The sequence below is a fragment of the Citrus clementina genome, unplaced genomic scaffold, assembly GCF_000493195.1.
Source record: "Citrus clementina cultivar Clemenules unplaced genomic scaffold, Citrus_clementina_v1.0 scaffold_3, whole genome shotgun sequence".
Lineage (NCBI taxonomy): Eukaryota > Viridiplantae > Streptophyta > Magnoliopsida > Sapindales > Rutaceae > Citrus > Citrus x clementina.
This window is the reverse complement of record NW_006262339.1, coordinates 17,506,048-17,527,456: the sequence shown is the minus strand read 5'-3', so window position 1 is coordinate 17,527,456 and position 21,409 is coordinate 17,506,048. Positions and strand designations below refer to the sequence as shown.

The 21,409-nt window shown below is 30.5% G+C and overlaps 3 protein-coding genes across 4 annotated transcripts in view; 2 read left to right on the top strand and 1 right to left on the bottom strand.

The window, feature by feature from the left end:
* LOC18048932 (probable ADP-ribosylation factor GTPase-activating protein AGD15) overlaps positions 1–1,412 on the top strand; it is a 4,117-nt gene extending 2,705 nt beyond the window's left edge. Inside the window, exons 5-8 of the mRNA XM_006441344.2 lie at positions 12–102; positions 187–391; positions 632–818; positions 1,200–1,412. Of these exons, the coding sequence (XP_006441407.2) occupies positions 12–102; positions 187–391; positions 632–818; positions 1,200–1,201 (485 nt within the window). The 3' untranslated portion in view covers positions 1,202–1,412. The remainder of the gene's footprint in view (positions 1–11; positions 103–186; positions 392–631; positions 819–1,199) is intronic.
* A 10,459-nt stretch (positions 1,413–11,871) lies between these two features.
* LOC18048930 lies at positions 11,872–13,046 on the top strand. Its single transcript, XM_006441342.2, has one exon. The coding sequence runs from the start codon at positions 12,156–12,158 to the stop codon at positions 12,993–12,995; it is 840 nt and encodes a 279-aa protein (XP_006441405.1). The 5' UTR covers positions 11,872–12,155; the 3' UTR covers positions 12,996–13,046.
* Positions 13,047–17,216: 4,170 nt separating this feature from the next.
* On the bottom strand, positions 17,217–20,598 carry LOC18048929 (tubulin-folding cofactor C). Of its 2 annotated transcripts, XM_024189557.1 has the most exons (3): positions 20,425–20,598; positions 19,116–20,150; positions 17,217–17,529 (listed from the first exon to the last, which is right to left on the bottom strand). In XM_024189557.1, exon 2 carries the CDS (start codon positions 20,142–20,144, stop codon positions 19,116–19,118), a length of 1,029 nt encoding a protein of 342 aa, XP_024045325.1. In that variant the 5' UTR covers positions 20,145–20,150; positions 20,425–20,598; the 3' UTR covers positions 17,217–17,529. The 2 variants fall into 2 exon arrangements, with proteins under 2 accessions (XP_024045325.1, XP_006441404.1); XM_006441341.2 differs by lacking the exon at positions 17,217–17,529 and having other exon boundaries at positions 19,021–20,150.
* Positions 20,599–21,409: the final 811 nt, after the last annotated feature.

Below are 21,409 nucleotides of genomic sequence, written 5' to 3'. Positions count from 1 at the left end.
ATTGTTGATAGCTATGGGTAATGAGAAGTCGAACAAGTTCTGGGAAGCAGAACTGCCACCAAATTTTGACAGGAGTAGGATCGAGAAATTTATCCGTACCAAGTAAATTATCTACCATATGAACTTGAAGATAGGATTGGGTATGATCATCTTCTTCTGATTGATATTTTGTGGGTTAATTTATAGGTATGAGGAGAGAAAATGGGTTCAAAAGGGAGCAACACAACCAACTACAAAAGCCGTTCAAATCAACAACAACGTTAGCAAGTTTCTAGAAGGTCTCAAAAGAGGTATTCCAAGAAAAACAAGGACACTCTCTCTCGAGGAAGAAATTCTTACAAAACATATTGCTCAAATAGCTCCTCCTCCAACAGTTGGAAGGTCTCGTGGGGTAATGACAATGGTTCTGCTTGCCAATAGTTTATATTTTTTCACTAATGAAGCAATTGCTGGATGTTTCATCATGGTATGTGAAGAAACTTCATTACATCGTTGTCACAAGTCAGTCGAGGACAAAGTGCTAGGAAGCTGCTCATCATGATTGGATATTCCCTCAATGTATTGCTTATATGTTTTGTATCCTTTTATGAACATTGCTGCTTTGTTAACTTGATGAACATTCTCTATGCAGGGTTCTCTTGATATGAATGAGAAGGCTGCTGCTCCAATTCCACCCAGGGTTCCACCATCGGTGGCAGAAGTACAAGTACCCACCAACAATAAAAATGGGACTACTGACCTTTACACTTTGCTTTATGTCAACAATGTGCAACAAGAACATACTATTGCACCTCCTTCGCGTTGGGCAACTTTTGACTGTAAGACACAAACTTCATACTACACATGCTTCATTTGATTTTTTTTTTTTAAATGAAAACAGGAGAACATTGCCGTTATCCAATTCAAGTTCCATAAAATTTGCATGGTAGTTTATACTGATAAAATGAAAAATCACCTTGAATGTAAGTAGTGACAATGGCATTCTTGTCCAAATCACCATTAGCTCGGACCATGGTATCGGATTCTTTTAATTATTGACTAAAATATGGGTTCAATCTTCTTATATGATACAATATTCAGCTTCGGAGTTAAAATTCTGAACTTTAGGCACCATTTAATTAGGTAACTGGCCATAAAGGGTACGGCATTTTTCATGATATGTGGTGTTTCTGAATTTCAAATGGAATCTGACCTTGCAGGAACAATTGAATGGATACATTCATTCAACAAGAAGTTGGAATAGAAGTCACGATTTCACAGATTGAAGTGGACTGCAAGTACAAATCAACAAAGATTGGTGACATTTTTCATATCCTTAAACATCATGGAAAGCTCTTGAATCAGTGAAATTTTGGTCTAAGAGTTCTTGATTTTGAAGTATAAAGCAAAGGAGAAATCCCCAATCCCCACCATGGAACAATATTTAAGAAAAAAACATTTTTCTTTTACTTTTATACATTTCTATCATACAAGATCATCATTCTTTGTTGAGCACATCAGTCATATATATAGCTTGCACTGTTGAGTAAAATTTAAATTTTATTTTTGGGTGCCTGCATGGATTTATTGTTGAAGCAGAGTGCTTGCATATATTCCTGTTGGTTTTTTTTTTTTCTTTTCTGTTGGGTTTAGACATAAATGATGAATACACACTTCAAAATTATGAATTTGGTTTCCATTTAACATAAATATCATTGGAAGGCCATTTGCTCAACATGGTATTAAAGTCAAGTTTTTAAAATCATTTTTATTTCTTCTTCATTTAAATTATAAAACGACCATTTTGAGCAAGTTGGATTTTGCTTAGATCCAAGTACCAAGTCCCTACTAATATTTCTTACTCCTGGAATGAATTTAGACATTTTATTTTAAAATATCAAGTGATTTGGGTTGAATCTTCTAACAAGAAGTAAAGCAGTTCTGTTTTTAAATACATAACGAAAGATCTTTACAAGTTTGAGCTCAAACCATGACCAGGTTGTAATCATGTATGGTAAATGACTTTGGTCTAATCCATAAAATTTAGAAGTACATAATAAACTTGATGAAGGGATAATATATGTACAAATGAGTTGGTTCTTTGTCTATAATATGAAAAAATTAACTTGATATCATATCAAGTGATGCCAGATAAATCAGTCATAAATTTCTTACCAGAGAAATAAGTTATCAGACTTTGAGTTATAGCTAAATCAACATCTTAGGTAATTTGACACCCAATACCCATTTGAAATGTAACATCACTTATCACATTATTGTATCATTTACGTGAAACAATCAAATGAGTATCACATTTAGCAACATTACTATTAAGGTAATAATTTTTAAAAGATAAAGAGTTGAACAAAATACTCACGCTTTTGAATTTGATGGATGTCACTTTCAAGATAGCCAGCCATTAAAACCACAAAAACGGCTTTCCCATTCCATTCCAATATGATTTTCCTTTTTTGGTACCTCTAATCGAACTACTCCCAAAATTTATAAGCCCATGCCAATGCATATAGCATAGGAAATATTATTTTTGCATTTTAATACTTTATATTCATAATAGAAAATTAAAAATCCACTTTACTCAACCTCTTCTCTGCTAAAATGTTGTTGTTCCCTACTTTATCACTATAAAAAAGGAAAAAATAAAAAGATAAAAATTTTGTCCTCTTTTATAATTTAAGAGCGCTTTGTTTTTACTTTTGGTTTTATATTTTTTAATGTTGATCTTCAACATAAATGACACCCATTTGGAACGAACTATCGCTCATTAGATTATTTTATCATTTAACGTGATTTAACAAATGAATAACATAATAAAACATTACTAATCGAGATTTTAAGAAATTTTATAAAGATCAATTTCTTTCAAAATAGTCAGCTATAAAACCACAAAAAGTGTTTTTCCCATTCCATCTGCTTTCTTCTTTATATGTAAGTTGCTTTTTGGTGCCACTTGGTGCCAAATTTAGTAATATTGTACCTTTACGATAATTGTTATTAGTTGTACTGTAAAAATAATTAGTTGTGGAAAAAAATAAGTTAAATATTTAGTAAAATTCATTTTTTTAAAATACCATGAGTTTTAAAAGTATTCGTGTGTGTTTTGATAAATCTTATTGTTAAACTACATTAAGAATATATATAATTGAATTGTACATAATGTCAATAAAATTTATTAGCACATTTATAAATATGTATAGAAAATATTTTTTTATATTTTGAATATATAATAATTGATAACTAAAATAAATATCTTATATTATTAATTTTATTTTTTATTTTGTTATCTCAATATAACTAGTAGTAATAATAATATCTTGAAGTTAATGAATTTATTTCTAAATTAATAAAGATAAATTTAGATTTTTATAATATATATGAGAATGTATATGAAATTATATTATATATAAAACTGATGCTCAAAATCAAATTTTAAAAACTACTCATTCACTGCTTTTTTTTATTTTGCAACAGAATGGGTAACTTTATCAAAAGTGATTTCTAAAATTTCTTACTAAATATGAAGATTAAATTCAACTTTTCAAAATTAGTTTTAAACCTCCCAAAAATAATTTCAAACGAGCCTTAATTGCCTCCTATAATCGAATTTCTAAAAAAATTAATGATATAGTTGCAAATAATTGTAGAAACTCTTCTGTACAAATTGAGTTATAAGCCTATGAACTATAAATTGATTAGTTGTATAAAAATATTACACTTTTACTTTTCAATTAAGTTAAAAATTTGAATCTTGAGAAATTGGAAAACGTGTGAACAAAGTCCAAATATAATTTTAACTTATTATTATTATTATTTTTAAAGATTGTAACTGAGATGATTAGACAAATAAAGAAGCTATAAAAGCCACTTGGCGGCTTCACTAGGAGGTGTTTGAGTTTAAATCTCAAGTAGATAGCCCAAATCAAACCGTACCCATCGCAAGTACTAGGGCCTAAACTCTCCAATTGATCACCAACCCAGCAATGCATGTGCACATAAAATGAAGAATGCATACTTGATTTAAAAATAATGATACCCATTGCTATGCTTTATTGATTTATACATAAATAATTATGATCATATCAAAATAAATTAATTAATTAAGATGATGACCAAGACCAAATACAAGTTGTACCTAACCTTTTTCCTCTTGTTTATAATGCCAAATTCATAGGGATTCTCTCCTTTTTTATTCATTTTTTTAAAATTTGTGCTTTGCTTTGGCACCATTCTTCCCATCACTTTTTATTTAAAATTTCTTAAGTGCCGACCAAGCACCAACTGAACAATGTGTTTTCAATTCATAGATTATAATGCAACGACTAATTAAAAATAAAAAATAAAAACTGAAAAGGACCAAACATAAATCCAATAAAATTTGGACGCTTATGCATAGCTCTTTAAAGAAGTCACTTGTAGGTAGCTCCCTTACTTTCCTTTTGGTACGGGCTCCATCATAGAATCTATTCCTTTAATTCCACTATAAAATTGCACTATCAAACTAGCTATCATTGCAAATCACTGATTAGTTTTTAAATATCCAACTCTTTGTAGACTATAGAGTGAAGTCTACATAGTTCATATCTTATCAACAAAAGTTTGAATAAAAAGAATTGTTTTTTTTCTTAATTACATTACAATTAATATACAATTATTTCCAATCGAATTATGCTAAATCTTTTTTCGTTAGCTCCATTATAAAACAATCTAAATATTTACATTCAGGATGGACTAAATCTACTTGTATATTTAAAAAAAAAATCCTAAAATAAGACAACGGGTGTTAGTGACTCGATGAAAAAATACTTTTGCCAGAATAAATTTTAATTAAGAGTACATTTCTCGTCACACTAGTTATTTAATGTTTAGGACACCTCATCATAGGGCTCTAGATAAATTTGTATATTGTATTAATATATTATCTTTTTTTTTAATACTGTTATACAGGACTGTAGATATTACAATTAATATTTACAAATAGATTCTACAATTGGGACCTTCTTCGTGGCGTATACTCCTTTGAAGTGCTGCCCAAATTCTTCAAACCCTCTCAAATATTCGAGGGCTGTCCACTCCACTCACATTTTGTGAGGAATAGACTGGCTCCACTCAATTATTTAATAATTGAGGAAGGATTGTAACTAAACCCCATAAATACTTTTTATGGAAGCTCGAACCCTTACACTCATTATTCTAAGTGCAAGAATTCTTCTACTGAACCAAAGGCCCATCGGTGAAGATGCTGAATTGAGTGAATGTTTGTTGATTTGTCCAGTTTTAATGGGCTTGACCCATTTGCCTCCAAAGGTGGAAGCAAATTCACAATAAGTCAATAATGCTGCTATTATTAATATCTACTTGAGATGACAACTCAACTTTTTTTTTTTTGGTTAATTTTTCTTCCACTTTCCTTCTTCCTCTCCTCGATTCTTTTAGATATAATTTCATTCTCTTAACTTTTAGCTTTCATGCTTTCCGTTAAAGAATACCAAGTATTAACTCATTCATGGTTAGTCTCAAGATGAAAGCAAACCCAAGTTATTTTTATTAGGTAAACTTGAATTCATCCCCAAATATACTGATAATCTTTAATTTACCCTATTAAAAATATGAATATTTTCATTTATCTCCTTATTTGTTCAGAAGATGATAGCAAATGGAGATAGGGTTGGCAATGGGACAGGATGGGATAGGATTTATCAATCTCAGTCATGTCCCGTATATGCAAATGGAATGAAAAAATGTTCCAGTTCCGTCCTTATATTTTTTTTGGGACAAAAATATATCTCAATCTCATCCCAAAAGCGCAAGATCCCATCCCAATTGGTAAAATTTTCATTTTTAATCGGCAATGAGACGAGATGGGACATAATTTGTCAATCCCACTCTCGTCCTGCATATGTAATTGAAATAAAAAAATATCTCACTCCCATCCCTAAATTTTTTTATGGGACAAAAATATGTCTCAATTCCGTCCCAAATGGAATGGGATCCCGCAGAATCCCATCCCATCAAAAAAAATTGTCATCCCTAAATGGAGAGTGCATTGATGACTTTTTCTTCTTCTTTATGTTCTTCACCATAAATAGGAGTAAATTGAAGTTTTCATATTATTTTAAAGGTCAATTGAAGAATATTATTTTATTTGGAGGATAAATTAAAATAATGACTAAAATAAAAAAAATAAAATCACGACACTTGAATCTGACATCCCAATAAAATGATAAAAACCTCTAAAATTTGTTATAAATAATAAAAATAAAAAAATAATAATTCTCACATTATGAAATTAGAGAAGTTAAAAAATAATACGTTGTGAAATAATTGAAATTGAGATTAAATATTTCTCAACCTCATTAAGACTGGTTTGAGGAAAATTGATCCTTAAATCTATGGACTTTATTTTCCTGGAAAAGTAAATAAAATTTTGCAGTGAGGTGATCAAACATACGTTGGATTGATATTTAGAAAAATATCAATCAATCATACATGTAGTTATCAATCATAACAAAATCAAAGGTGTCTTTATAATTAATCAATTAATCAATTAACAAGACAAAGTCATGTGCACACACTTTGATTGGTACACATAATTCATTGGGAGGGAAAGTTCATTTTGATTTCTTAATAGCATTGTCCGCATCTCATGTTTTATTGAGATGAAGACCGAAGCTTTTGCTCATTTGATTCCCTCTAAATGAACTTCAAAATTAAATTAAGGTCAAGTTGTAACTAATCCTCTTTTACATTATCTTTTGTTTATTTTTTTATGTTATCCTTTAATTTTTATTAGGGTTTCATGGACACAAATTTCCAAAACCCACCGTGGTCGCCCCTTCACATATATAATAAACATAACATATAGCAAACTTTTCGAAAATGCTAACAATTAACAAAACAATGTGTTTGAATTACAAGGCAAGGATGTATAAAGAATGTATATAAGTAAAATATACACTAGGGAATGGAAGTTTCCATAGCAATAATTGATTTGAAAAATAAACCATCGTTGTTTAAATAAAAGAATATTATTTTTAAAAAAAATGGAAGAATATCAACAGAAGTGTCATAATTTTTTTATGCACCTAATCCCTTCGCTGAGTTGAATTGAATTTGTTCTTTAATTAAATAAGTTCCTTGGCTTAAAATTCTACAAGCAAGACCACGATCTGTCGTCCTAAGTGGGAAATTTATTAGTCAAAAGAAGAAGAATAAAGATTCACTAATGAGAACAAAATCAGTATATAAAATAAATAAGTGGGTTTATTTTAAGAATAAGACTGACCACATAAGGGAGATTTTGATGTTCTGTTTTGGATCCAAGACTTTGAAACCAAAGCATTGTACTTTCTCAAAATTATTTACTACAGAGACAATCAATTAGCTGCTAATTAAAGTAGAAAATTAAAACAACAAGACATAAGGCGAAAAAAAATGTAAAAGATTGTTATTAGATTTTTTTTCCCTTTTCCTCCAAATATCTAATAACATGATAAAAATTAAACAGTATTAATGGAAATAAAATAATAAATCAGATGATTGATTGTTTCTATCTTAATTATTGATTAAGATAGATTGATTGTTGATCAACATAAAAATTCACCGACTCAATCTTTACTAATCAATCATTATTCTTGAATTACGTTAATTATATTATTTTATTTTTATACTTTTAAGTACTTGTATCAAATTGAGACTTGTGATCATGAATTAAAAAGAATGAAATTTATCTTTTTTTTTTATACAATAATTCTCAAAAGTTGTTCACGGTTTTGCTGCAAATTCATCGATACAACCTCTCAACTCTAGCCTTAAATATGTCCTTATCAACAAAAATTAAAAACTTATTGAAGAAATGACACTAGATGTAAAAGTGTTTTGGTATGATTGAAATTATACGGGGGGTGGAAAAATGCAACTAGCTTGGCTTAGCAGCAAAGCATGAACCGTCCATCAAATGATCACAAACACCGAGCATGCTTAGTGCTGGAAATGGAGACCGTGCCCTACTGATTGGGACCAATAAAAATGACACTTGACTGATTGGATCGGAGAAGTTTCAAAATTTCAATGTGACATTTCCTGAATAAGCAACCGAGTGTTAAAAAAAACTTTCCGGGAAAATAAAAAAAGAAAAGATGAGCAAAAAAGGGCAAGGGCAAGGCGCCGACTGGTGGCACCCCACCATTATCACCGCCACTTTGGCTACTAGCCAGTGGCAGCAACATTTTCTGTTTCTGCTGCCAGAAAACATGCATACACTAGCTTAATTTGCATGTAGTATTATAGCTCTAGGCTTAGCTTGGCTTCTACCCTATGAAACTGACTTCTCTTTGTGTCCGTATCTACGTGCTCTCTGGATTTTTTTTTTTTCTTTTGATTTCGTGATTGATTAATTGATTTAACCCTTTTCTTTTTGTTCGTGATACTGTACATGTACTGTGTACTCGTAATCTTTCATGGTGTTTGAAAATAAAATAAAATAATGCATGTGTTGTATTAGACATTAGGTGTGTGATGCAGAATGAAAATTTTGTAATATTTGTATAGAGATTACCCATTTCTCCTTATTGAAATACAAACACACACATATATATACATATACATACATACATATATATATATATATATAAAATATAATTCATACAGTTTTCATAATAGAGATAACTTCCTAACATAAAATATTTAAAGAAAAAGAAGAGTAAATGAGTCATTTACTTAATATTTTATGTTGAAAATATAAAATATATATTTATTAAAAGAAAATATATTTAAAAATAACAAAAAATATAAGAAAAATATTATTATTATTATTATTAATTTTTTATTCTCACCAAAACTTATATTTTTTTACTTTTATTATTTAAATTTTTATTGAAATTTTTTAATATAATTTATTTAATTAATAATAAAAGTAAGAAAAAAATATATTTAAAATAAAGACAATACTATAAAATTATGTTGTCAGATGGGTTGTTAACTATTGTAAAAATATTAAGAGATAAGTGTTATATATTAATTTCAATAGAAAAAACAGGCCATCTTCCTATTTATAACACTAAATTCAAATTGGAATGTTACAGCTGTGTTGGTTTTTTTTTAAATTTTGCTAATAAAATTAGGATGTTAAACAATTATATTATTTCAGTGGCTAAAATAAATTTAAAACATAATTCTTCTACAATAACTTAAGAAGAAAATTCAAAGACCGTGAAAATACCTTCACTTGATCCCGTGGAGCAACGAATGGTTTATTGGTAAATGCCTTCGGAAAGCGAACGTGGGGGAAAGGGGAAGGGGCCCCTGGCAGAGTCCGAGAGAAATGCTGTGCCTCACTGGCTTGAGTTTGTCTTTTAAACCCTAGAACAAGCAAAATGATTCGACTCTGATTTTGAATGACAAAAGACTTGTGACTTTGACAGAAAGGACAATCACAGCATGCTGCTGCGAGAATTTCTCGTACTTAAAATTTGCTTTTATTTTTTTATGTTTTTGAAGACTCGGGGTCGTTCGTTAATACTTAATCAATAGGGTTTTAATTGTATGAATTATGATAGCTTAAAAGCTTGTTTATAACATCAACTAACATTAATTGTAGTAAGTTTGAACCAACTTGAGATGTTAATTCTCATATCATATAAGAGAAAATTATTTGACCCAAAAGTTTAATTTGATAAGTAAGTAAGAATCTTAGCTTAGCAATAGTAATTAAGATTAGTCTAAACATTTCTAATGAAGGTAAAAATTAATTAACCATGTGATAAATAAAGTTCGTGGCTGCTAGCTGTGTTGCAAGTCCCTGTTCTTATTGCAAGTTGATATGATATGATAACAAGAGTACAGTGGTCAAATAATACATGAATGCTAGTGCCGGCCACACTATCCCCCTTATCATCAAACACGCCTAACTCCTATAACCTAAGAATTCATTGTAGGGATGATTCAAGAAAGAGACATGGGTTATTTTTTTTGCATGGTAGAAGCTTGTAGACGATATATATTAGCTGTAAGTAATAATTAATCTCAATAAACGTTCAAACAAAAATGAATAAATGTCATTTTCTGGATTCCTGATTTGCTCGCAACTTTCTACATACAATGGTGAGGCCGATCTTTTTTTTTAATAAGCCATTGTATTGACTATTGAGCAACAGAAGCTTGGTAGCATAGCGTAGCTGTTTCCTGGGGTCAGACAAACGACAAATAATAATAAACAATGGCCATAAATAAATAAATAAATAAATAAAATAAAATATTCTCTTGCTTAAATTTTGGGAAAAAGAGCTTCACCAAACGCTGCCATTATTTCCGTTTCTTTTGAGTATCGGCCTTGCTTGAGGATATGGTTAAAATAAAACAATAATAGTTTTGCACTTGTCACTTTAAGCGTTTAATCTCCCTTTCTATTCTTCTGACGATTAAGTAAATTATTTCTTTCTATAAACGTGTTTATTTTTCTTTAAAAAATTGGTTTATGATATTTGTTGGAAATTATTTATCTCACGTCCAAAATTTACTTATTTGACTAAAAACTATTTAGTATATTTCTATTTAATTTTATAAATTAGCCAAAATATAGTTTTAAAAAAGTTAAACTATGACCATGATTATCCTAGAAGAAGATGCTTTTTTTTCAGAGTAAATATGCTAACTTAAATAATTAGATAATTTTCTAAGATATTGTTATAAGATTTAAGGATGATAATTTAAGTTAGCATATCGCATTGTAGTCATATCAAATGAAAATTTAACACTTGTACCTGATAGATTTAAAAAATGCATGTAATTGGTGAAGAAGGTTTTAGCCTAATAGATGTAATAGGAAATTTTTGTTTTGTTTAAACCTATTTTGACTATAAAAGGCTTAAAAAGACAAATAAAAAGCTATGTGCCAGTTTAATAATACTATATCGCCTTTGCTATGGAAATAATCAGTTACGAAGAAAATTAGTTAAATGTCTGTAAAATTTACTTTTAGAAATATTATAAGTTTTAAAAGCAGTCATATATGTTTAGTAAATGTTACAATTAAATTACCATAAGAATATTAATGACTGAAATTAATATAATATTGAATAAAATTTATTTACAAATATGTATATATAAAATAATTTTTATTTTGTATATATAATAACTGAAAATAAATATTTTTATATTATTAATTTTTTATTTTATTTCTCTCAATATAATTGATAATGATTATAATCTCCTTAAAATTAATGATCTTATTTTGTAATTAATGAGGATAATTTTAAAATTTTATAATATATGCAAGGACTATATTAAGTATAAAATTAATTCTTAAAATTAAAATTTAAAAAGCATAGATATCTACTTTTCGGAATCTACTATGAAGTGATTTTACTAAAAATATATTTTTTTAAAATTATAAAATATTAAAATTAACTTTTAATTTTTTAAAAAATTAATTTTAAATCTTCAAAAAAGAAATCTCAAACGGCCGTTGATATATATATATTTTTTTCCAAAAGGCACTATTCTAAAATCTTAAATCAGCTTTTCAATTACAAATGATGAGGACAAGCGCCGCGGAGGATAACACAGCGGCGTTAGTGCAAAATAGTGAAGTCACTCACTCACTCACTCACTCACTTAATGTACCTTCATTTATTTATTTAATAAAAGTAATCTGTAATAGAATAAAATCAAAAACCATTTTAAATGTGATTTTATTTAGCGTACATTAATCTGTACAAACTTATCTCTCCAACACTTTCAAGATCATTATAACCATTATTGTAGCATCAGACGGTCAAGATTTCATCAGACGGCAGGAAAGTTGCAAGAACTTTAATCGTCCCTCGTTACATAAATTGAAACCTCGCTTGCCCATTCAATGGTCCTTCAACTCTGCCTCTGCCTCTGCATCTGCCCCCCTACTCTCCTCTGTCTCTCTGTACCAACAAATGGCACTTTTTTTTTTCCCTGATGCCAGTCAGATTTTGTAAAGCAAAGCAGCATATATAAGTACATGGCTTCTTCTTTTTTTAGCTTCAATGGCTTCCTGGGTCTCATTTTAATGACCATCAAAGCCTGAAAAATCCTTTTAATGTTCTTTTCTTATTTTTTCCCTTGTTGAAAAACAGAAAAAATCTAGCTACCTTTCTTTTTTCTTCTTTATTGTGTGTGAAAATTGAAAAATGGGGGATCTTTTTCAAAATTTCGACCCAAAATCAAGCAGATTAGAGACAGTAACGCGGGCAGCAAAGTTGTTATTTTTGTCAGCCGGGTTTGTTTCAACTTTCATGCTGTTTAAGGTGGCAATAATCCCGTACATTTGTTCCACGGTATCGACAATCCCTAGCCTCTTCATTTCTTTGAGGTTCTGGCTGTCGCCGCCGTACATTTACATCATAGTCAACTTCATCATCATCACCATCGCCGCTTCTTCCACCTTCCGCATCCAAAACGACCCATCTGATGAAACTCACGCTCACACCATAACCAAACCAATGAACAAAACATACAAAACTCAGCAGCAGCAACATATTGGCATCAAGAAAAACACCGCACTGGCCATGATCGTTGAAGACGAAGCAAAAGAAGAAAGACCCACTTCGGTTACCGAAAAACGAACATTTCCATCTCAAGAAACAGCTTCAAAAGGGGAGGATTTTCCCGAGAATCAAACGGAAACAGAGGACGAAAATGACGGCAGTCTTGAGGAAACATGGAAGCTGATAACGGAAGGCCAAGGGAAACGAGCGGAGCCACAGCTGAAGAAGAGTGACACGTGGGATGCACCCTCTCCGGCTGCCGCCGCCGCCGCGGACGCCGGTGGTAGTGATAACGATGAGAATGATCCGACGGCTTGGGCGAAACGTGAGCTGAGGAAATCTGAGACGTTCAGTGACAGAACGTCGTTGAGGAGGGAGAAATCGATGAGTCAAGATGAGTTGAATCGGCGAGTTGAAGCTTTCATCAAGAAATTTAACAATGAGATGAGACTTCAGAGGCTGGAATCCGATCAGCGTGTTTAGTGGACTGGAAATGATTAAGCGAGGCGTTTAATTAGATTAATTAGTTAGTAGTTGGTGTAATATTTTAATATTTTTGCTTTTGTTTTGGTTTTTAAGGTAAATTTCTAAAATGCCATCCATCCATCTATCTATATCTGTTTGTTATTATGAGTGAGTTCTATTGCCGCCTTATGCTGTTAATGCCTTTACTGTGTAAATGTTTGAATGGTAATGGCAATTTCTTTTTTTTTTTTTCTTTTTTTTTTGTAATATCCTTTTTCAACTAGGTTTTCTATTTCTTATTATTTATGTCCCAATAATCTTCTATTTGTAAAAACATATTCAAATTTTGAATGTTACAATTCAATGGTAACAAAGAGGGTTAATTCAAAATAAATAAATAGTAGGGAGATTTCACAATTGGAATGAGAAACCCTAGAGATTAGAGAACTCTTTATTTCACTCTATTAGATGGGTTTGTGTACTTTCGTTTGTGTATTGATAATATAAAATTAGGTGGAATTGCTTGAACCCATCAAAATTTTCTCCACACCTATTTTTTAAAATAAATTTATTATTAAAAATTTAAAATTTAAAAATCTCAAAATTATTCTCTACTAATCTCTTTTTCTTTTTCTCTATTTTACAATTATATATTCTTTTACCACTCTCACATCCTACAAACTATACACTGAATTTAACTATTTTTTAAATTCTTTTTTGGGTCTTTCTTAATATATATGATCTCTATAATATAAGATTTTTTTAATACTTATTAGCTTGTATGTTTAGCAAAAATTAATTTCTTGACACTCATTAACTTTCATGATTGATAAAAATTTATTGATATTCATTTTTAAATAGTAAGTTTTGTTCTTCTTAATAAGTGATATCAATTGTTTGCGGCGAAAAGAATATATTTAAATAAATTGATGAGAATTTGTGAAATTGAAAAGAGTAAGAGAGAAAAGGATTAATTAAGTAATTTTTATTAATAATTATTTTGACAATAAAATTCTTAAATAAAAGATATTGTAATATAAAAATTAATAGATCCAATTGATTTCACCTATAAAATTTTCAACGAGTAAAGGAAATAAAAATGAAAATTTTAGACATATTTTGACGACACATCGACTTGTCTATAAGTCACTCTATTCTTTTTTTTTAAAAATATTGTTATACATGACTGTTACTGATATTATTTTAGAGATTACAATTAATATTTATAAACATATTATACAACTGCGATTTTCTCATGCCGTGCAAATTGAATGTCTTCTAAAGTATTGTCTAGATTCTTTAAACTTTATCTGATATTCATGGAGTGTCCACTCCACTTATATTTTATGAGAAAAAAAAATTAAAATTAACTCCTATAATATTTTTATGAAGGCTCAAACTTTTCTCCTACTAATGTAAGTGAAAAAGCCTCTCCCACTAAATCAAAGGCCCATTGGTGTAGAAGTCACAGCATTATTAGAAGTCACAGCATTATGTTTTCAATGGAAGAATCTTTCTATTTTATAAAGGACATTACAATCTTTGTTAATATCTATTTATATTTTCTATTTTATGTTTTGTCTTGTTTTGAATGTGTTTTGTTTTGTCGTTTGGAAGATGAAATGGAATCATAATTGAAGAAGCTCCTTTTCTTTTTACGGTAGGTGTTGTAAGATAGGGACCCTGCCATTTCTCTGTTTGGTTCACCAAAAAGCTGGATCCCAAATACCTGCTTTTGGTTTTTATCACTCTCATTTTCAATTCAAGATAAACCATTCCATAAGCAGAAGCAGAAGCAAAAGCAGAATGGGGTTTCTTTTTTTTTCACAATACGTGTTTGTCTTTCAGGAAGGGGAAAAAAAAAAAGATGTCAAATTTTACAGTAAAGAAAAGTGCTTTTGCTGACAGCTTTTGCTTGGATTCTCTTTATAGTCTTCGGCCCGGCACTCAGCAAGGGAATCAAAACCCAAGACTGCATTTTCTTAGGCTTTAAATTTATCATTTTTTTAATAAATAATACCAGAATTTAAACCGATGTTTACTCTGTTGTAAGCAGAATTTGAATGATTAAAATCATAAAACTTTATATCTCCAACATCTAATCATGTTAATGTTATTAATACGACATTAATCATGATAATAATATCACTTTATTGTTGTTGTTATGGCTGGGGTGTTGCTGATCCCACATTTGGCCCATGGTATGATCTGTTTGGCCCTTCCTTTTTGCCAATGAAAATTAAAATTAGCTTTTAGTAATTTTGAAAAGGAAAGAGAATTTTGCATTAAATTGGCCTAATTGAAAGCGTTTTTTTTTGTCTGCCACTCACCAAATTTTAATCATTCCAATCAGCTGGTTGGGATATTAAATCTAGAAAAGAGAGTCAGTTTGGTGCCTCAACAATGAATTTAAAATCTGATGGAAGAAAAACTGAAATATCAACAATTTACCAAATGTTTGTCACATGAGCTGATCTGAAAAAACAGAACAAAAAATCAAAAGATAAATGAGTTTGGCTCTTCAACATCAAATCAACTCAAACATGACATGATAAAAGTAAAAAACTTTCTTGTGTTATTGGTGTTGGTTCAATCCCATGCCTATCTCATTTATGTAGTGTTTATTTTTTGGAGTAGGAGTGAGGAGAGTAAATTTCTCATATTTCAGTGTTTACTTATAAATTTTAAGGAGAATATAAATCTCATTTCACGTGCCCTATCTAATTTTGAAGTGGGGAATGAGATTCTCACTCTCATGGAGGAGGTGGGAGTGGGAATCTACTCCCTTGTCTTCCCTTTTTATCCTTATATTTAATAAAATAAAATAAATAATATTATATTTATTTAAATGATATTTATTTTATTTTATAAATTATATTTATTAAAAATAATAATATGAAACATATTTAAATAAAATATTATTATATTTAGTTAAAAATAATAACTTACATTGATTCTAAGTCAAATTACTTAAAAATAATATTATTATACTCATAGTGAATTAATAATATGATTATATATTATCGAAATTATAATATTATTATATTTATTTAAAAATAATAATATTATATTAATTTAATATTAATAATATTATATTAATTTAATATTAATAATTAATAATAATAAATATTTATTCTAAGAAAATATTAATTTTGTATTATATTATTAATAATAATGTTTCATTTGTGTTGCTTTTATTAATATTTTTTTATTTACATAATTAAAATTAAAATTAATAAAAAATTGTGATTTACATAATTAAGAATATTAATAATTATTATTAATTTACAAATATAATAAAATAAATATTTTATTTTTCAAATATATTTTTATTAATTTTGTAATTAAAAATTATAATTCTTTAAATAAGAGTAAAAATATAATTTGAAACCATTTACTTCCAATCCAAGACAATGTAAACACATAAATTAAATTCTAATTTCAATTCCATACTCTCGTCCTAGTGTAAGTAAACAACATATTCCCGCTTCTACTTTACACTCGTAATCCTAGGATTCTCAGTCCTTAGGATTCTCACACCAATCTAAAATGTAAATGCTACCTTAATGCTGAGGATGAAAAGTTACAAAATTTTATAAACACTAATTATAGTTAGTTTATAAATTAATTTGATTCACCACTTATATGATGAAAAACTTATAATATGTTTATTAATTTTATAAAATTTATTATTTAAAATTTTTACTTACTACGTACTATTAACCTTAATTTCATAATTAATTTTTTTAAGAGATCGATAACTTTTTAAATTATAACACCTCAATATTAAATAAGACCGACACATCCCGTTTAGGAATCACCACCACGACATTGATGGCGAGCATTGTAATTGTAATCCCTACACTCACAAAAGCAAATTCCTTTTAATCTAGAGGAAAGCAAAAATTAAACAAAATTGCAAAATCGTATAAACCATATAACCTAACAAAAAATAAGTAGGCCAACAAGACGAATCTCTAAACAACTAGAAAACACTCAACAGACTAAATTCAGTTCACCGTTTCCCTGCAAACTCAAAACAACGATTTCAGACCAATGCCAAATTTGATTCATCAAATCTCCATTTCTAAATAGAATTTGTCATATTCAACCAGTGTCTCAAAATGCTCTGAAGCAATAATACCAAACTACTAATCTTTATCACTGCCAACTATTCGGTTGGTATGTTGTTTACCATTCATTAAGTTTTGGACCACAGCCAACACTTACCAAATAATTTGAAGGACAAAGGAATATACCATGACCAGCATCCTGAAGACTCACCTTTGTACTAGAACTGGCCAATTGCTGTGATTTGTGTTGGAGCCGCCTCTTTGTTTTCCACTAGGGTGCCTCAGGGAGGACCACAGGGCTTTTACGAGCGATGGTGACTGGAGGAAGCAGAAACTGGAAGTTGTCTACTGTTCACACAATGGTTTGGCCCAGGTCATTGTAGTGGAAGATAAATGACTGCACAGTATATTGAATAGGAAGCAGGTCATCACACTGCTGTGGGTGCCAACATGCCTGTCTCTTTGCTGCTGCAGCATTCCTGAAACATCATCAACCCCCACCACAGACTTCACTGCCACTAGTTAAGTCAGAAACAAAAAGTTCCGTTGTATAGGTCAATCACTAAATTGACAGGTCGCCAAGCAAACGTTAATAACCCGATATTATTGACAAATTATTTTCAAGTCCCCTTCTGCTTTCTTCCCCAAAGAATCTTATACTAGCAACAAGTTGACTTCTACCATCACATTGCCAATGAACTCCATTGGATAAGTGCAAATCAATGGGATTACCTTCTTTCCATTTATTATTGAGGCATAACTTAGGTTATGAAAATATATACCTAAATAAAGCTCACACAACGCTTGCTAATAATTCTCTTATCCAGAAGCTGTTTGTCTTTACAGTAGGCATTGGCAACAGTTACAACCAAAACACGTTTCATAAACTAAAATAGAGCACACAGTAAACAATTGCTGTCAACACAGAAAAGAATGCAAAATCATAGCCCAAAAATGAAGATTCGGAAATCAATATAACTGATAAAAAGTCATGCAGAGCAAGGGAAGACCTAATTCAATTCGACGTGCTAAGAGATGGTGTAAGCTGCAAGCTCCAGAAAAGTCTTGGTAAACATATCCCAATGCAAGAAATACTTTAGCATTGAAAATGTCGGCAATGCTGGCTACTGTAACAGAATTTTTGGAGGTCTTTACAATATTTCTTCTAACTTAATCATATTTATCTCAATAAATAAATTGTGATACAATTGTTATGACAATTTTTTTTTATCAGTTGATAGTTTGGAATATACTAAATAGTCATTCTACTTGGTTGATTCTCATGAGGAATGATGAGTCATGACTGCTATGATTTGAGCTGATTATTATCTTCTTTAAGTTTTAAAATTTCTAGCCAAAAAAAATTTTAAAAAAAAGGATGAGTAAAAGACGCTTTTTCTGTTACTGTTTCCTTAGTTTTCAGCTGACAAGCAGCAATAAACCCAATTGTTCACCATTCACACTGTTTTTATAGGGAGAGAAGAAAGCATTTATGTAGAGTACTTTGCAAGTGTATAATCTTTACTACATATACATGCAGCCGTATGGACTCAAATTGAAAAACTACAATTTCAATATTCTTGCGAGAAGCTAGAACTCTAAAACTCCAAAAAAAAAAAGGAGCAGTTCAGTTAGATAAGCATTACAATTGGCTACAACATCAGCAGTACTAATCACTCAAATTGTGCCAGCTGTGTTTAATGTAAGTCCTTCAGTCTCCAGAAGAAGTTTAACTTTTAAGTTTAACAGAATACGCATGCAAAAACTATATAAGTTTGTGAAGTTAAAACATGAGCCAGGTGCAGTGACGAAAGAAAATAAAAAATGCCCAAACCTGTAAGGTGCAAACATAAGTCAAATATTCATTCTCATATTTCCATAATCCAATCAGAGGAAAAACAACCATTATATTTCATCCAATAAGCTTATATATAACAACATTATTAAAAAAAAAACCAATAACAATAATATCCATCAATACTTTCCATTTCCATTCAGAAGAAACATTAACACAAATGAAAAAAATTATCCCAAAAAAAAAAATCCCAATACAGCATTAAGTTACCTAAATTGTGCCATTCCCACATTCCAGATCCACCAAATCAACAGTCCCAATCCTCTCCTCCTCGGGCAAAACCGACCAGTTGGGACTTTGAACCGCTCTCAACCACTTAAAATCATCCACATTAGCCCAGTTCCCTGTCTCCTCATTCAACCCAGCAACCTCCAAGTCTGCTTCAATTCCCTTATACTTCAAACAATAAGGCGCAAATCTTACTTCATTACTATCCTCAATGATAGGCCGACTCCTGACCCTCAGATAAAAATCACTCCTTTTTGCAAAATGAATCCGAATCTGATGCGATACCAAAACCAACAGGCAATTCTCCACTTCCTCAATCAAAATTGAACCCATCACTGGTCCTACATAAACTTTACAATTTTTCAATTGGTTGATAAACAATGCGTTAACACTTCCAACCAGTTTCACCTCACACGAGTCAAGTCCTGATAATGTAAATTCACCTATTTCTGAACCCTTAAAGTTCTTCACTAGTACTTGGCTTTGTTTGTCTCTAAAACCCGGCGAGTCACGAACTGGGAGACTCGTCTTTTTTAACTCTGGCAACGAAACAGTATTACATTCTGTGTCTTGGTTAATAATGTGGGTTTCTTTTTTGACGGGTTTGTTCTTAAATGAGAATTTCTTTTTGGGGACAATATGGGCAGTCAATGTATCAAGATTCTGTCTCAAATCAGAGATTGTTTTGAGAGAGGCTCGGATTTCATAGGAGGGGAGACAGTACGAATTCTCCGCAACGAGTTTTTCGAGGTCCGAGATTGATGATGAGATATCAGTGAGACAAGAAGGATCAGCGGCAGATTCAATTTGGGTGGTGATGGAATTCTTAAAGTCATTGAAGCGGGAGAGAAAAGCGGAGGTGGAGGATGAGTCAGGTGAGTCAGGTTTGCGAGTTTCTAAACGAGTTTGGTGCCGAACTGCGAGTCGGTGGATCATCGACTGGTGTTTCTTCTGTAAGGTTTCGTCGGGGATTTGCCGGTGTGGGGTTTCTTCCCCTTCCATATTTGACATCAACGACTGCAATGAAATGAATTTGCTCACTACAACTAATTGATGAGCAGGATCTACCTTGTGCATTACTTCATTTTTATCTAGTGTTTCATGCTTCTCAATTTACGTGCGATCAGATTAGTGAAAAAAAAAAATTGAATGATATTTTCATTATGTGCATTTTACATAAATAATAAACAATAAACATGAATACGGTGGCTGGAAAATTTCAAACAGAAACAATCAACAATTTAAAAAAAAAAAATGAAAGCTGGAAAAGTTGCAACAAGAAAGGGCTTACCGGAAATGACAACAAAAGAGCGCCGGAAGCAGCTGATGGTGGATTAAAATCGGCGGCGGCGCGTGGATGGTGAGGCCGTCTGTCTCGGTCCGGTGGTGATGGTGAAAGCTATTTTGGGCACTTCGTAAATTTTAGGTTTCGGATTTCAACATCAGTCGTGGGAAGGCTTTTCTTTTTTTTGTAATAAATTAATTGGCATTGCAAATTTAAAAATATATATATATATCCAACGGTAAAACAGTTGAATAAAGGTAAATATTAGATAGGTACTCATATTTTTCTTAAATATAAAACATATCCATTTAAATTAGGATTCTATCAAAGACCCCCCACAGCTTAACATTAAGCATGAACTTTTTTTTTTACAATACATTAACCATAAACTTGGGTGGGCTATTTCAACTTAAATTTTCAACTTCAAATTATTCCATTAATATATCATGTGTGTCATGTACAATAGAATGGCTTAATGTACTTTATACTGTTGACATTGTAAAGGGCATGATGAATATATGAGCAAAAATTAGGTTAAAATTAAGCACACAATTTGTTAATATTTTTGTAATTAATTTATAAGAAAGTTGCATATTAATTAGAAATGCTGAAATCCCATTCCTAAAAAAATGCACAAAATTATTAACAGATATTCTTGGTTTATCTCAAGATTTCACTGAAGAATCATATTTGTTTCTGGATTATATTTGTCAATTGTTGAAAATTCTCCATTGAGATGTCAAACAACATTTCACCATTCGCGGCAAAACCCAAGTTGAATTTCATTTCATAAATGATTTCTGCTCTATTTTTTATTACTTTTTAAAAAGTTTCATTACCTTGTTTTTTTTTTTTCAAAGTCTCATTATCTTGTCCCCCAATTCATTCCATAAAATGCCAACTAAATTCAAATCATACCAGATTTCACTTTAGATTTGACAAGAAAAGGACTCCAATTCACTGGGAATTCTCTAATGTGTTTTCACAATCG

Coding starts and splice junctions, on each gene's coding strand:
- LOC18048930 (XM_006441342.2), top strand. CDS start 12,156: ATGGGGGATCTTTTTCAAAATTTCGACCCAAAATCAAGCAGATTAGAG.
- LOC18048929 (XM_024189557.1), bottom strand. CDS start 20,144: ATGTCAAATATGGAAGGGGAAGAAACCCCACACCGGCAAATCCCCGAC.